At 28.6% G+C, this 16,911-nt stretch overlaps 2 protein-coding genes across 3 annotated transcripts; both read right to left on the bottom strand.

Moving 5' to 3' along the window:
- Positions 1-135: 135 nt before the first annotated feature.
- On the bottom strand, positions 136-3,770 carry LOC105256515 (fumarate hydratase, mitochondrial). Its single transcript, XM_011266470.3, has 7 exons — positions 3,663-3,770; positions 2,955-3,092; positions 2,674-2,877; positions 1,300-1,582; positions 954-1,216; positions 473-862; positions 136-371 (listed from the first exon to the last, which is right to left on the bottom strand). The coding sequence occupies exons 1-7, from the start codon at positions 3,768-3,770 to the stop codon at positions 243-245; spliced, it is 1,515 nt and encodes a 504-aa protein (XP_011264772.2). The 3' UTR covers positions 136-242.
- Positions 3,771-9,325: 5,555 nt separating this feature from the next.
- On the bottom strand, positions 9,326-11,587 carry LOC105256516 (THAP domain-containing protein 2-like). 2 transcript variants are annotated; one of them, XM_025415019.1, is made up of 6 exons: positions 11,286-11,587; positions 11,028-11,199; positions 10,836-10,953; positions 10,614-10,688; positions 10,236-10,505; positions 9,326-9,623 (listed from the first exon to the last, which is right to left on the bottom strand). In XM_025415019.1, exons 1-6 carry the CDS (start codon positions 11,393-11,395, stop codon positions 9,574-9,576), a joined length of 795 nt encoding a protein of 264 aa, XP_025270804.1. In that variant the 5' UTR covers positions 11,396-11,587; the 3' UTR covers positions 9,326-9,573. The 2 variants fall into 2 exon arrangements, with proteins under 2 accessions (XP_025270804.1, XP_025270805.1); XM_025415020.1 differs by lacking the exon at positions 10,614-10,688.
- Between the last annotated feature and the right edge of the window lie 5,324 nt (positions 11,588-16,911).

Genomic DNA, 16,911 nt, shown 5'->3' with positions numbered 1-16,911 from the left:
ATTTAATTTTAAGTAAATATAATGTATATTATACATTATAAATAACGTATGCGTATATATTGATAATATCCATTTTGAATATGGATAATGTTATATTTTTAAATTTATTATATTTAAAAAATGTAAATATTTTGTAATTTGTTATGTAATAAATATTTATTAACACTTTCTTATATCAAGTTATATTGATTAACATAAGCACTGAAGTGCATATTTCTATTAAATATTTCTTAACATGAAAATTATTTCGGGCCAAGCATTTGTTCAGGTTTGACCCATTGATCAAACTGTTCCGTCGTTATTCCATGTTTCAATGCAGATTCTTTTAGCGTGAGTTTTTCTTTGTGTGCATGCTTAGCAATTGCAGCAGCCTATAAAAAAGTTATAAAAATTTCTAGTAAATATCAATAAACTTGGAATTTAAAACAAATTTTTTCATTTTATTTTACAAGGAATATAAATATATGGATACCTTATCATAACCAATATGTGGATTCAATGCTGTGACAAGCATCAAACTTTCATTTACATTCTTTTGTAATTTCTCAATATTGGGAGTAATGCCTACAATACAGTTCTTTGCAAATGATGAACAGGCATCACCTAATAGTCTTGCAGATCTCAGAGCATTGGCAACCATAATAGGTTTAAAAACATTAAGTTCAAAATGACCATTGCTACCACTGATAGTTATTGTCACATGATTACCCATTACTTGACTGCATACCATAGTCATTGATTCAGCCTGTGTAGGATTTACTTTTCCAGGCATAATAGAACTTCCAGGTTCATTTTCTGGAAGAGATAATTCTCCTAAACCACATCTAGGCCCACTTCCGAGAAATCTAATATCATTTGCAATCTATGCAAATTACATACAAAAAAATATTAATAGAATATAAATTAAGAAACATATTTTTATAATATTAATGTGTGTGTGTGCGTGTATATACCTTCATCAGAGAAACAGCCACTGTATTAAAAGCACCATGTACTTCAACAATCGCATCATGTGCAGCCAGAGCTTCAAATTTATTTGGAGCAGGGACAAATGGTAAACCAGTGAGTTGCGCGACTTTTGCAATTATCTTTTCTACAGCGCCTTTTCGCGCATTTAAACCGGTTCCGACTGCTGTACCACCAAGAGCCAATTGATATAATCTTGGAAGTGTATCCTTCACTCTTTCAATACCATATTTAATCTGTGTAGTATATCCTGTATGAGAAACAAATATAAAATATTTTAATATTTTTTTTTGTAATAAGCTATTTTATAAATAATTAAAAAAAGATATATGCCTGAAAATTCTTGGCCCAATGTTAATGGAACTGCATCTTGGGTATGCGTTCTACCAATTTTTATAATATCTTTCCATTCTTCTGCCTTTTCATTTAATGCTTTGTGCAATCTTTCCAAACCAGGGATTAATACTTTATGAATTTCTAAAGCGACAGCTACATGCATAGCTGATGGAAATGTATCATTGCTACTTTGTGACATATTAACATGATCATTTGGATGCACAGGTTTTTTTGAACCAAGTTCTCCACCAAGTATTTCAATTGCACGATTGGCAATAACCTAAGTATTTTCAATCATTTCTATTAATCAAAGAAATATCATAAACATAATTTGATATAATGTTGAAACTTATTGTGTATGTATATATGTATGTGTGTGTGTGTATGTGTGTGTACACACACACACACATTTTTTATTTTATATATATATATATATATATATATATATATATATATATATACAGGATGGGGCATTTATCTTGAGACAAGATAATATCTCGATTGGAGTCGATTATTTTGAAAAAAGTTTTAGATAAAAGTTGTATGGTTTCAAGGGGGACATAAAATGGTGTCATTAGTTTGATCTTGAAGAGCCACCTGAAGGACACGCGAAGGTCAGCTCCAACTTTTTAAATGGGACACCCTATATGCTTTTGCATATTCTTGTAGCTCATCTCAAGAGCTTTCCAAAACACTATAATTAAGTTAGTTTTCATTAAGTACTTTCCAAGTTATGAGGCTTGAAATCATTTTTTAATTTTACATAAACCGTAAAATATCTTGTAAAATATTCATTTTTCGATTATTTTACCTTAATACTTTTATGTACAAAATAATGAGAAAAATCAATTGGTGTAAAGAAAACTCATAGTTGTTTCGAAAAAAAAAATGTAATTTGCAATTAACAATTACATATTTTTTCTTAAAAATAACTATGTCTTTTCTTTACACCAATTGATTCCTCTCATTATTTTGTACATAAAAGTATTAAGGTAAAATAATCGAAAAATGAATATTTTACAAGATATTTTACGGTTTATGTAAAATTAAAAAATGATTTCAAGCCTCATAACTTGGAAAGTACTTAATGAAAACTAACTTAATTATAGTGTTTTGGAAAGCTCTTGAGATGAGCTACAAGAATATGCAAGAGCATATAGGGTGTCCCATTTAAAAAGTTGGAGCTGACCTTCGCGTGTCCTTCAGGTGGCTCTTCAAGATCAAACTAATAACACCATCTTATGTCCCTCTTGAAACCATACAACTTTTGTCTAAAACTTTTTTCAAAATAATCGACTCCAATCGAGATATTATCTTGTCTCAAGATAAATGCCCCACCCTGTATATATATATATATATTTGTAATTTAACCTCATTGACATTCATGTGGGTTTGTGTTCCAGATCCAGTTTGCCATATAACTAATGGGAAATGATCATTATATAATTTTCCACTTATTACGTCATCTGCAGCTTTACTGATAGCATCAGCAACTTTAGGATCCAAGAAACCACATTCTTTATTCACTTCTGCAGCAGCTTTCTTTAATATACCTAGAGCAACTATTACTCCATACTGCACAAAAGCAATTTATTTAATAAAAAGGAAACTGAAAGATAAATTTGATGAATTATTTACAGTATTACTCTTACAGGCATACGTTCAAATGTATCACCAATTGGAAAATTCATTAATGCCCGAAGAGTTTGTGCGCCATAGTACTTGTCCTTTGGAACTTTTAATTCTCCAAATGTATCTCTTTCTAGTCTGTAATCTCCATGTTCCTGTTCCTAAATATATAATAATATATAGCATAAATAGATAAAGCATCAGAATTATTTTCATATTTTTATTTATTGTTAATTTATATTTTAATATAATAAATATAATTACATATAAGTTATTTAATAATTATTTAAAAAATTTAATTTTAATATTATTAAAATAAAATTATTAAATTACATAAATAAATTTATTTTTACAATATATCATAATATAATTATTATCTAATATAAAATTATTAAATATCAATAAAAATTTTATATTAAATCAATTTACTATAAATATTAATAATCATAAATTATTAAAATTAAAAAATTATAATTTTAAATATAAAATATTTAAATATTAAAAAAATATTTATATTAATTATATTTACTATTATAAAATAATAATTTATAAAACTAATTATTAAATTAAATATTTGTAAAAATAGATTTATAATTAATATTATATTAAAAAAATTTAGAAATGCAAATTCATCTTTTAATATTTCCTAGTAGCAAAAAACGAGTTAGATTTCATAAATATTCCACTTTATATATAATTAAAACATTTTTTATATCAAAACAGATATATACCTTACTGTTCATTGTAACTGTCGAAGTAGATATGTGTAATTTCGGTAGTGAATAACTTCTAATGGTGACAACTTTTTTCGAATTGGACGTCCGAAGCACAGTTGACATATGTCAAGAATACTGGTACGTTCAAGATAAACAATATTGAATGTACATTTTTATTTCAAGGCGAACAATTTACAAGTAAACAATTACTGTAGCGTCCATATATGCGTACGCTCATGATTAAAATAGAGAATACCATGTTGTAAACATGAATAATCGTGTCGCGATTCAGCTGCAATAGGTCCATGGCCTATTGCGATACGCGCGTATCGGACGTATCGAGTCGACCAATGACAAACGATCCGCCGTTTTTGATATGCGGGAGTTGATTTTCTTATGTCTCATGGAGCGAATTATGCGGTAGCGGATTCAGCGGATCGACAATCCACGGGATTATTCTGATAAAGATTATGTTGAAACAGTCTCGTGATTGGTGATCCAGTGATTTCGCTTTCACGTAATCCGCTCCATGGGACATAAAAAGATCAAACTCCGGCGTACTGACACACCCACACAAGCATGCATCTATAAAGTGAAATCTCTTCAAAAGTTTTTTTTCAAATAAGATTGCTTTTTTCTATCAAAAATGAATTCCGAAACTAGCCATTTTCTATTTGGTAAAATGATTTAAACGAAGTTATAATATTTTTTATCAAAAAGAATTACGATGCAAAATATTCCGAATGTATGCATTATATACATTTTATATGAAAAATTAAAAACAAAATAAAAAAACGCGTTTGTCGACCTATATTACTACACATCGCATTATTATAGGTGTTATATTTTCTTTGTCCTCCGTCCTTTTAAAATATTATATATTGCAATAACTGAATTGAGCAAATCACGTGTATAATACGTGTAGTGTATCGCACAGCGATCCGCTCGAATAATGAATTCAGCGGATCATCAGCGTACCAAAAACGGCGGATCGGAGGTCGATACGCCCGATACGCGCGCATGAGATACGCCCGTAATACGCGCCCATGGGACGTCACCCATACACTGGACTGAACATCGCGATAGACAGGCGAGCGCCCGCTGTAGAGAGAGAAGTACTACATGGGAGGCCTATGTCTATCTCTTTTGCTAGTATCTCATTAGTAACTTTGGTTCCCGCTCATCGAGGCGAGAAACAAAATTACCAATGAGATACTAGCAAAAGAGATAGACAGAGGCCTCCCATGTAGTATCTCTCTCTCTACAGCGGGCGCTCGCCTGTCTATCGCAATGCCATGGACGTAAGAAATACAGGGGTGTTTACGACAATTAATCGGATCTCTGATCGGACTGAGCAGTGGTACTCAGCGATAGACTTCCTAAATTTCCCTAGACTAATCCGGATCAATGATGTGTCTTTGAAGTAATCGAATTAGATTAACAGTTATCGAAAGAAATTGCGATCGAGCTGATCAAAAAAATTGTGAAAAACATTATAAGAAATTATAAAAGATACTTTATTATTCTTTTAATTAATATATCTTTATTTATCAAATATATATTAATAAACAAATGTATTTTACTAGAATAAAATGTTTTCTATAAAATAAGAATAAATTGTTAATCTAATTCGATTACTTCAGAGACACATTATTGATTCGGATTAATCTAGGGAAATTTAGAAAGTCTATCGCTGAGTACCACTGCTCAATCCGATCAAAGATCCGATTAATTGTCGTAAACACCTCAGGGCAGAGTGTATTGCTGCGGGGGTGAAGCTCAAAGGGTGAGGGGAAAGAAATATCTATTACAACGGAATGAGGCATGTAAGATAGCAATGGATACCCACACGGCACAAAATACTAAAAGACAACGAAAAGATGTCTTTTCTAAGTCGACTTTTGGACATGGCGAAAAAGACGTCTTATAGATGTATTTTCGTCATGTCGAAAAGACGACTAAAACGAGACGTCCTTTCGTAGACTTTTTAAAGTCTAGAATTTGTACGTCCAAACCCAGACAACACAAGACATTCTATGGACATTCATTTTATGTCCATTTTACGTCCGCACGTCCATGGACATAAAATAAACGTCCATCGTCACATCCGATTTAAAACATCCGTTAACAGTCAATATTTGGACGTCCACAATTTGGATGACAATCCGGAGGTCAAAGTTTCTCGCAAGCACGCAAGCATGTATTAGTTCGTTCATTTACCGCTACGCGACGTGCGATGCGCTATCTTTCTCGTATTTAAGTTTCAGTTATGAGAATTATATAAAGTTTGCAAAAGATAACAAATAAGATTAAAAATGTATTGTTCAATTTAATTTCTGATCTAAAGCACGGGTTTCAGATATTAAATTGATTTTATAAGTCGGACAAGTAAATGTCCGGCGAATAAACGAAAATAATTTTCCATTATCTATTTAAGATGTAAAGTGCAATATGCAAGTATAAATTATAAATAAAATTTTTATACAAAATTTTTATGTAAAATTTTATATGAAATAGATAAATTATATTATTATTTAGGGATTGAAATATATATGTTTCGTTTAAAAATTATGATATGATTTAGTCGTCTTTTAGTCATCTTTTAGTCATTTATTGGCTTGACAGATTAGTGACTAAATTCGGATCATGAGTCGATTTTTAGTCGACTTTTCGTCGGTTATTGTTTCTAACTAAAAGACGTCTTTGACGAAAATATGTCCAGTTTTAGTCGTCTTTGTGCCCTGTGGGTATTAATTTTACGGAGTGTGATATTTTTGAATTCCTTAAAACGAAGAAATTCTCATGTAAAAGAAAAAGAATAAAATACATATTATATGTTTGTATATATATATATATATATATATATATATATATATTTTATATATCATATACATATATATTTTAATACACTATTTTTTATTTATAATTGAGTAGAATAAAATGTTATCAAATTTGTTACATTTTTTGAATAAAATTTATTACATACTCTCTTAACTTATTTAAAATATGATAAAATATAATAATAAACTTTTGTACAATTTTGTTAATATCTTTAAATAAATTTTTTAATTGTCTAATCAATTACGCGCATATGCAAAATGCAGCTTGGCTTCGTAAAAACTGCATTTGCGCATATAATATGTGATTAATCAAACATGTTAAAAAAAAAAATTAAATAAAAAAATTAAAAAGTTAAATATTTATCTTCTATTATTGCTCTTTAAATAATACTATTTTGTTAAATTGTTGCCTTATATTTATATTGTTTTCGTTATCAGTTATATTGCGGGAGGATCCCAGTTGCGCGCAGAAAGAAACGGACATAACCAATCATATCGACCGATGCTTAGAGGCTTAGCACGGTTGACCAATAAAGAGTCCGAAAGAGTTCTGTGTCCGATTTATTCTGTGCGCAACTGGGCCTCACTCTATATTGCGCCTTATAAAATAAAGTCTAATTTAAATGTATTTAAAAGCAACTGCTCTTATTAAATGAACCACATGATTTTGTAACGGAATTTGATCGCAGGAATGCTGTTCCAAACTATGAAATACATTATTGTTCTCAATAAAACGATGCAACAATGATGTAAAAAAAAGCTTCTGACATTTGTTTTAATAAACGCTTGCCGCCACTTTTGCGAAGAACAAAACGAATAACAGTTTCTGCTGTTTTACAAATAACAATTACATCATACGAAGGGAGTGTCAATTCTCCACGATTTTTAATATTAATAAAAGAGTATTCCTGATGTATTTCATTTCCTTAGAGAGCTCTGACACAAATATCACAATGTATCACATTTTTCAAATTGCAACAACAAAACCAGCAAGGTAAACAATTATTCGAGTAGAATATTGAGAAAGTTGAACTGTATCTGGCAGCAATGGTAAATCTAACCCTAAATCTAAAGGTAGCACATATTCGTTTTAAAAACGTTTTACAAATGTTTCTTCAAAACGTTTTATAACCAACTCTTGAAAACGTTTCTGATTGGTTAAAATGTCCACTTGAAGAACGTTAAAAGATACGTTTCTTTTCTAATAAAAAAACGTTTAAAAAATGTTAAAAATATGTTTAAAATATATTTTTTTTCTTTTATTCGTAAAACGTTTGGTTTTTATGGAATTAATAAAGAATACATTTATACACACTCTAAAAATGAATCAGTGTACTGAAAACAGTAAACAGACTGTTACTGATATACAGTTGATATGCAGTTATAAGTTATTATAGCACTGTAAATCAATAATATTTCAGTAAAAGAATTAGTAACATTGACTGTTTTACTTAGTAATATTAATCTATCTACTTCGTATAAAATTAAAAATTTTATTTATATTTACATGCATATTAAAATATAAATGTTAAATAGATGATGATTTATTTTACATCTCTAATATATAATGAACAGATTATGTTTATTCGCCAGACATGTCCAACTTATAAAATCGATTTAATATCTGAAATTCCTCTATTGATATTGTATCAGAAATTAAATCGAAGTGATACTTTTAATTTTATCTGTCGCCTTTTGCAAGTTTTATATAATCCTCATGATTAAAACGTAAGTACGAGAAAAATAGCGCGCCATAGCGGTAAACAAACGAACTAGCGATTACTGATTTTGCGGTAAAATTTTACTCCCACTGACTATAATTAATAAGATATAAGATAAAGTAACAAAAAAGAAATGTTTCTACTAGAGATCAATGAAATAATGATTCTTACAATTAGTGATCTTATCCATATATTTGTAAATAGAAATTAATATAGTATATTTTCATACTAATTATATATGTGTATATATATATATATATATATATATATTGTATGTATATATATGTATGTATGTATGTATGTATGTATATGTATATGTATGTACATATGTATATATAGGTTAAAATTAATTTGAAATTAATAAAAATTAGTTTTTATTTTGTCTATAGAAACGTAAAAAATACATTTCCTTAACTATGATTTTAAAAGCGTTTCTATAAGAACGTTTCTTATTAATGCTTTACGGTTAAAAAATATTGGATATGTTTAAGAAATGTATTTAAAACGACCGTGTGCTACCTGGGAAATTATTGTTATTATCTTCACAACTGCTATCCTCGAATAAACGTGATGTTGAAATCGATTGATTAATAATATTTTCAGGATTCAAAGAAATATGTAAAATTGCAAAGGGATGCAATTACCGGTTTTTATATCTGCAATCTCAGTATGAATAAGAAGTTTTTTGTAAGCGGCTTTAAATTGTCGAACTCTTGGATTATTGTTGCAACCTCCTTTAGCTCTTATGCAACCAAAAAATAATTCAATGTGATCTTGACTAAATTTGTAGCATGGTATGTACTGTAAAATGTCTTGACTAACAACTAAGTTATTGTAAATTTCTAATAAACTTTTGATACACATCATAAAATCAATCACTCCACATTTGCTTTTCAACTGAATTAACAATGAATTATTTTTTGTTGTTCGCAATTATGCAAGATAATTATAACCTTCATTTAATTTGTTAATAATAATGGAGCTAATATTTTTACGCAATGGTTGTTTAAATCATCTTTGTTTCATGTTTATCGAATTAAAAATATCAAAAAAATCATTTATTAATCGTATGAATTATGTTGTTGGTGTTGAATTTGCAAATTCGGAATATTTTAAATCATTTTTACAAAAATCTATTGCATCAGCTACAGAGGCACTGAAGATTTGCGCTGCAAGTTTTATTTTCATTTTTTGTGTTTGATAATTTACATGCTGTGTTCTTAACTTATTGGCTAAATGTAATCCTTTATTTGGATTTCATGAAACTTCATGAAATATTTCCATCGGATGATATTACCCTCGTCATCAATTATTGATTTATAATTTCCAAGATAATTACGTAATAATTTAAGAGCATGGCAAGGATCAAGAAATACCACTACTTTTTGTTGTATTGTTGGATGAAAGAAATAAGTCTGAAAAGATGTAGTAGACGTTAAATTGCATCCTAAAATATTGCACATTGTTAAATTAACAGGACTCCATCAAAAGTTAGTGCTATTATATGATGCTCATACAAAGTTTTTAATGCTTTAATAACTAAATTAGATTTCTGTTCGGCATTCAAACCGTTTATCAAAAAATATCCTATGGGAATTTTCAAGGACTGATTTATTACATTTACTAAAAACACTAATGCTTCTTTAATTATAGCGTTACCACAATCAATATCAGGTCCTAAATCGACATATCCTATAAATTTTTGACCATCATATTCGACATGTCGTCTTATGGCCATTTCGTCACATATAAAAACATCGGATAATTAATTAGTTCGCGTTATTTAATTGACTTTAATGCTTCCGCATTAAAACTCGGCTCATCGTTAACTGATTTGTACCATTTACAAATTGTCTTAGGATGAGGCAAATATGTATCAAATTTTTTTCTAACAAATGCGTACGCTCGTGGCGAGTAAACATGTAACGTTAGAGCAAACGATCTTAACTTGGGCTCGTATTGTTTACGCATTAATGTTTTCTTAATTTTATTATTTTGACGCAGTAATAATTGTTTATTGAACGTACCTATATTATTTAAAATATCCAACTGTTGCGAATCACGAAAATTTTTCTTCTTCAAAGATGTCAATACATTTTTCAAATTTGCAATACATTTCGCGGATCTTCTCTGTTTTTGCTGCAAAGATCTTATCTTCTTGATAAAATTTTTTCTTACATTAATCAATGCAGTTTCAAGTATTTGTTTCCTTGGTGTATTTTTCAACAAACGCGGTGAAACAATCGTTTCCTGGTGTTTAACTTTGCGTGGTGTCCTTAGTTGGTCTATATCAATCGCTGTATAAAAATATACAATAATTTAATGAAATTAATTAAATATCTATAATTATTTGTTTCAAGGCTCAAGAAGATAGACTAATTATTTTAATAAGAAAGATTAATTACTTTTAGAAGTGCTAGGAATACTAATGGTACTATCAATCACTGTTCCAGAAAAATCAAAATTATCTTCTATAGTTTCTGTAAAGAATCATTATTTAAATTATTTTCTGTTATGTTATCAATTTTATAACAATCTATTCTTATTATTGAGTCTTATAAACAATCTATTCTTATTATTGAGTCTTATAAACAATCTATTCTTATTATTGAGTCTTATAAACATACTTTGTTCTGCATTAAGTATTTTTTCATATGTCTTGGTGTCAATATTTTCTTGATTTGTTGTGTTTAGTAATTTGTTTTTTTTTTGAGGAGCTTCTATGTTACTTAAATTTGCATTGCCCTGTAAAAAATATATATTTTCTTAAATGTTACATATTTAACCTTATATTTATAATTTAAATTAATCCTTTATACTTTATATACAAATGGGATGACACCAGGCCGGATTCTAATATAATAATCATCTCTTCTGTCAAAAGCGCTTTCTTCAAAATGTAGCGAGCACAATTTTGCATTTTCTGGTATATCGATATTTAAATTCATACTTTCTAGCCATTTTTTTCGTTTTTCTGGGTTCTTAGGTATTCTATAATTATACAATAATTAATATTAAAAATTATAACGTATAAAACAGTTATAACATATGTAATTTGATTGCAATAAAGCACTTACTTATGAAATGTAATTTTTTTGTTATGAGATTGTTCCCATTGCAGTTGAGCTTTATTCTTCCGACTATTATTATTTCGGCTTTTACAGCCTTTTGCCCAACAATCCGGCATTATTATTAACAACACACACTCGCGTTATTATTAATCACACGCGTTATTTTTTTATGAATATATTTAGAAATGATTCGCTCTGACACAGCGATTTCAGATGATAGATGTTGATTTCACGGAATCTCTCATATATTACTCGATTCACGTTCATGCGACGTGAAAATAAACGCTAAATCTGAGCCATCTAAGATGGCCGCGACTGTAAACCCCTTACCCCTCAAGCTTTACTCCCCTCGTCTAAAAAGTACTTTATGCTCTATCCTGTTATTTCTTACGTTCATGCGCAATGCTCAGTCTAGTGTATATGTCGATGGCAGCAACCAATCAACGAAGCGGTATTTTCTACGCCACTGCTGATATCGCTTCGCTAATTGGGTAAAATCATCGACATATACTGGATTGAGCATTACGATAGACAGGCGAGTGCCCGCTGTAGAGAGAAAAGTACTACATGGGAGGCCTATGGCCGGTATTCATAGTCCGATCTTATATTTGAGATCGTCTTAAGTTCGAGCTTGAAATGCTACGCAGCTATTTGATTGGTTGAATGAGGTCTTAAGTCAACCTCCAAGCAGACTTAAGATGATCTTAAATATAAGATCGGACTATGAATACCGGCCTATGTCTGTCTCTTTTGCTAGTATCTTATTGGTAATTTTATTTCCCGCCTCGATGGGCGGGAACCAATTTTCAAATTAAAGTTTTCCGTCATCTTGGATCCGCCATTTTTTTAACTACAAATTCATAATTATCGACTACAAACACATAATAATATTTTTGCATAAATACATACACATTTTGTTACGAATTTATTCGTAATCGTATAGTTTTGAGATTTATGCTCACTTTATTATCCGCTATTTTTAATTTGGACCGTAATTAAAATTTACGCATATAGTATTTAAAGCCTATACAATTTCCAACAAATTAAAAAAAAATTTTAATCCGTTAAGAATTCAATTGTCGGCTGAATTTTATCCACAAAAGGCTTTTTTCCCCACTATGCGGTGTTACATTTTTTTTCTGTAACTGTAACGATAATGTAGTTATATTTTTTTAGCAATGATAACGAATTTAACAGTTACTTTTATCGATACTTTACTCTTATCGTTTTTTTTTGAAAATATTTATAACATCGTATTTCCGTCATAATCTTTAGTTATCGAGCGACATACATAATGAATGATAATACTTCGGATGAAATTTATTGCTCTGAGAGAGATTAATGACATCATTAGTCAATCACAGTTACTTCATTCTTTCGAAATGGATGTGATTAGTCAGCTTTTAAGGGGGATAAACACTGTGACGGCCGAAAAAATAGCTCTTTTTAGCGATTTTTTTGTGATGTCCATAAAGCAGGTAGATCAATAAATGTTTTTGTATTGAATTAGTCATCTTTAGAACTCTTGAAAAATATTTTTTATTTGATGAAATACATTTTTATCTTGGTATAAAATGTGTCTATAGTAGACTCAGCACGCCATGCAAGTTCCATCGGCCCTGCACCTGGAGTCCTTAAAAGTCATTTGAAATAAAAAAACCCAAGATTTCCTTAAAGTATATGAGTGTAGTTAAGCGTATGAAAATTTTAATATTTTAATTATTCGCAAAATAATGCACGTTCAAAAAAAAAGTTCGGAAATTGTCCAAAAAAAATACCGTTTTTTTGACATTTTTTTGGGAAATTTTAATTGTAAAAAAAAATCCGTATGCTTAACTGAAACTCATATACTTTAAGAAAATCTTGGGTTTTTTAATTTCAGATGACTTTTAAGGATTCCAGGTGCAGGACCGATGGAGTTTGCGTGGCGTGCAGAGACACATTTTATACTAAGATAAAAATGTATTTCGTCAAATAAAAAAATATTTTTTAACAGTTCTAAAAATGTTCTAATTCAAATTCAAAAATTCTAATTCAATAAAAACATTTATTGATCTATCTGCTTTATGGGCATCACAAAAAATTCGCTAAAAAGAGCTATTTTTTTCGGCCATCGCAATATTTATCTCCCTTAAATTTGACGTAATATCGCGCGAGAGCACAAAAAGAATATAAATTTAACTGAATTTATAAACTGAATTTATAAATTTAATGGAAATTAAAATTTTTTTATTTACATATAAAGTTACATGTTAAGCGCTTTAAAATTTATATCTCTTTAAATTTTTTACGGTTTTGTAAATTTAAAATAAAAAATTTATTGCTTTTATTAATATTTTAATAAAAAATATTACCAAATTAAATTTTTTTTATTTAGCTTTATCTGTTTTTAGCATTAAAAGTAACGAATCATTACTTTTGAAGTAACGATAACGGATTAGTTATTTATTTTTAAAAGTACTTTTAAAAGACACTTAAATAAAAAAAAAATATAAGTATATAAAAGCATGAATAATAATAAAAATTTTTAAATTAATATGGAAGATAATAATGTAATATATGCATACTTATTTTTATTCAGTAGTAGAACGAAATCGCTGATGTATTGTTCTAAACTCTTAGTTTGATTCAAGATAGATGTTTTTATAATAATGCGTATATGTTCCGTTGGACCTGTATGTTAGATGCATTTGTAAAATTATCTTATATTAATATCATGCTTTTGCATCTATTTTAAGCGCATCTATTTTTATTCATTGCAATAAATTGTCGCCTATTAATATTTAATTTTATAATTTGTATTTTTCATATCTGGAAATTTCCATAAATTTCCTTTTTTATGAGATCTGTATTGAATTAGCTCTGAAATTTTTCGAATTGACACCAGATTTCTAATAACTTATGAAAAATATGTTTCTTTTCATATTTATATATATTTTGATGGTTTTAATTCTGACTGCCATATTAAATCCGTCATTTTGAATTTTTGAAATTTATCTTCAAATTTGTAATCCAGCTTTCTCTTATGCCAGTAGCCCTTTCCTTATGAATATTTTCTAATACAATATTATTGAGTTTTTTAGAAGGTTGCGTATTTAAGTAACTATAATATCAAAAAAATCTATATACTATTTATATGATAAATTTTTTGTTGATAAATTTTTGATAAACGGTGATCGATGGTTAAAACCATAGATGTCTATGATTAAGATATACTGAAAGTTATTTATAAAAGGATGATTCTCTATAATATATATTCTCTCTCCCTTCTCAATTATATATTCTATAATATATATCAAGATTATTAACGTTTGCGGAACTTTAACATTATATGAATATTTACCTTCTTCTGTTAATAATTTGTTTAATAAGAGAGAGGAATTAGTTGCTGAAATTTTTTGCATGTTATTCAGAAATATGATCTTGATAATATATGTCAAGATTAAAGTAATTAGTATAAGTAAAAATAAATATTTATTTATTTTATACTTCTTTAGTTATTCCCATTTTATGTCCTCGAATGTAAACATGTAAAAAGTTTCAGTCGTCGCTCATTGTTTATTAAAAACTTATTAAGAAAAGGACTTAAATGAAATGTACTATTTCTAATATAACTATAAATATATAACTATACATTTTTTTTATTTTTAATAAGAAATATGTAATGAAATATTCAAGTAATCTCTCTTGTCTATTAATCTAGACATTCTAGACAATATATCCCATATCATAGCTCATCAAAATCGGAGGGGGACTTTAGAATATACTACAAATAAGTGGTATATTCTTAAGTTAAGAAGAATATGCTACTTATTTTTAGAATATAAAGATAAGTGGTATATTTTTAAGTTAAGAATACAAATTTTTCAGTATAGTAGCGCATGTGTTCCGTTGGACACATATTTCTAAAATTTTATATTAATGTTATGTTTTTTATGTATAAGCATAACAATTTTGGTTAGTTGCAATAAATTATCGTTCTTCAACATTTAATTTTATAATTTGTATCCTTTTTATCTTTATACTTCCATAAATTTACTTTTTTATAAAGTCTGTATTGGTTTAGCTCTTTGAAATTTTTCAAATTGGCATCAGCTTTCTAATAACTAATGAAAAATATGTTTTTTTTCATATTTATACATATTTTGATGGTTTTAATTCTGACTATCATATTGGATCCATCATTATGAATTTTTGAAATTTGTCTTCAGATTTGTAATCCGAAGCGATCCGAAAAACAAAAAGTACAACTCACAAAAATCCACTGCCAAAACAAAAAGAATTGCATCAATCAAAGGAGTAAATTAATTATTGCCATAATATATGATAATATAATTGTTAATATTGTTATAATATAATTGTAAATTGTTATAATATATAGATATGAAAAATTATAATATACAATTATCATTAACATATATTTATTGATAAGTCATGGCTATCTCTGCAAGATTCTGATGAAAATAGTGCCGCCATGAGAAGTGAGCACTATATTAACAAATACGGATGACGCGCGCATATAACGATATAGAAGTATTTCTGAATACAACTTTATAGCTGAGTTTTGCACTAGATATACTTTAAGTTTTGGTATAAAAAATTTAAAATTGAGAGGGGGAGAAAGACTTCGAAAAATGACATTTTCGAGAAATTTGATTACACTGTTATAAATCGAAACTATAAAACTTTTATTTGAAACATTTTTGTATCTTTTATCGTTTGGATGGTATTCGCGAAATACAAAAACTAATTTTTTTCAAAAGGACGTTTCCCTTATGGCCGTAATGGGCTTATAGCACGTATAAAGAAATACGTGTCTGTTATTTTAGTCTAAACTACAATATATCCGAAGCTCATCAAAATCGGTGGAGTCCAGCCCTTTCCTTATGAGTATTTTCTAATACAATATCATTAACTGATGCAGCAATTGACAGCGTTAGAAAAAGATGGACATTTATTACTAATAATTGTACTATTCCTTAGCTTGAATTCATCTCAGCAATTAGATTCGTATTGAATTCAACGTTTTTCGTTTTTAATGGTGTCATTTATCAACAAACTTATGGCACTCTTATGGGTTCTCTTTTGTCTCCTATTATTGCTAATATTGTTTTTCAGGATTTGGAGGATAAAACTCTAGCAAACTTGCAATTTACTCCTTCATTCTACGTTAGATATGTTGATGATGTGGCTTTATGTATCCCGTCTTCGTCTGTCGAAGATACATTAAATATATTTAACTCATTTCACCTTAGAATCCAATTCACCTTAGAAGTGGGTGAGAATAAAAGACTCAAGTTTTTAGACGTCACTATGGTTTTACAGAACAATTCGTTAATTTTTGACTGCCACAAGCCAACATTTTCTGGTAGATATCTCAATTTTTTATCACAGCATTCTCTTTGCCAAAAGAAAGGCACGATAATTGATTTAACGGATAGGATCTTTTCTCTGTCTCATCCTAATTGCTATCAAAAAAATTTTAAGCTTATTGTTCAGATTCTTATAAATAATAACTATCCCTTAAATTTTATATTTCAGATCATACGCGAACATTTAAAGTTTTTAATTCATAAGTCAAACAATAAAGACAAGATCGAGGATAACATGAGTGACAGAGCGGTTAGATATT

This window comes from Camponotus floridanus, unplaced genomic scaffold (genome assembly GCF_003227725.1).
Source record: "Camponotus floridanus strain SB8 unplaced genomic scaffold, Cflo_v7.5 scaffold93, whole genome shotgun sequence".
Taxonomy (NCBI): Eukaryota; Metazoa; Arthropoda; class Insecta; order Hymenoptera; family Formicidae; genus Camponotus; species Camponotus floridanus.
The sequence above is the reverse complement of the archived record's forward strand: the minus strand, read 5'-3'. Positions and strand labels throughout refer to the sequence as shown.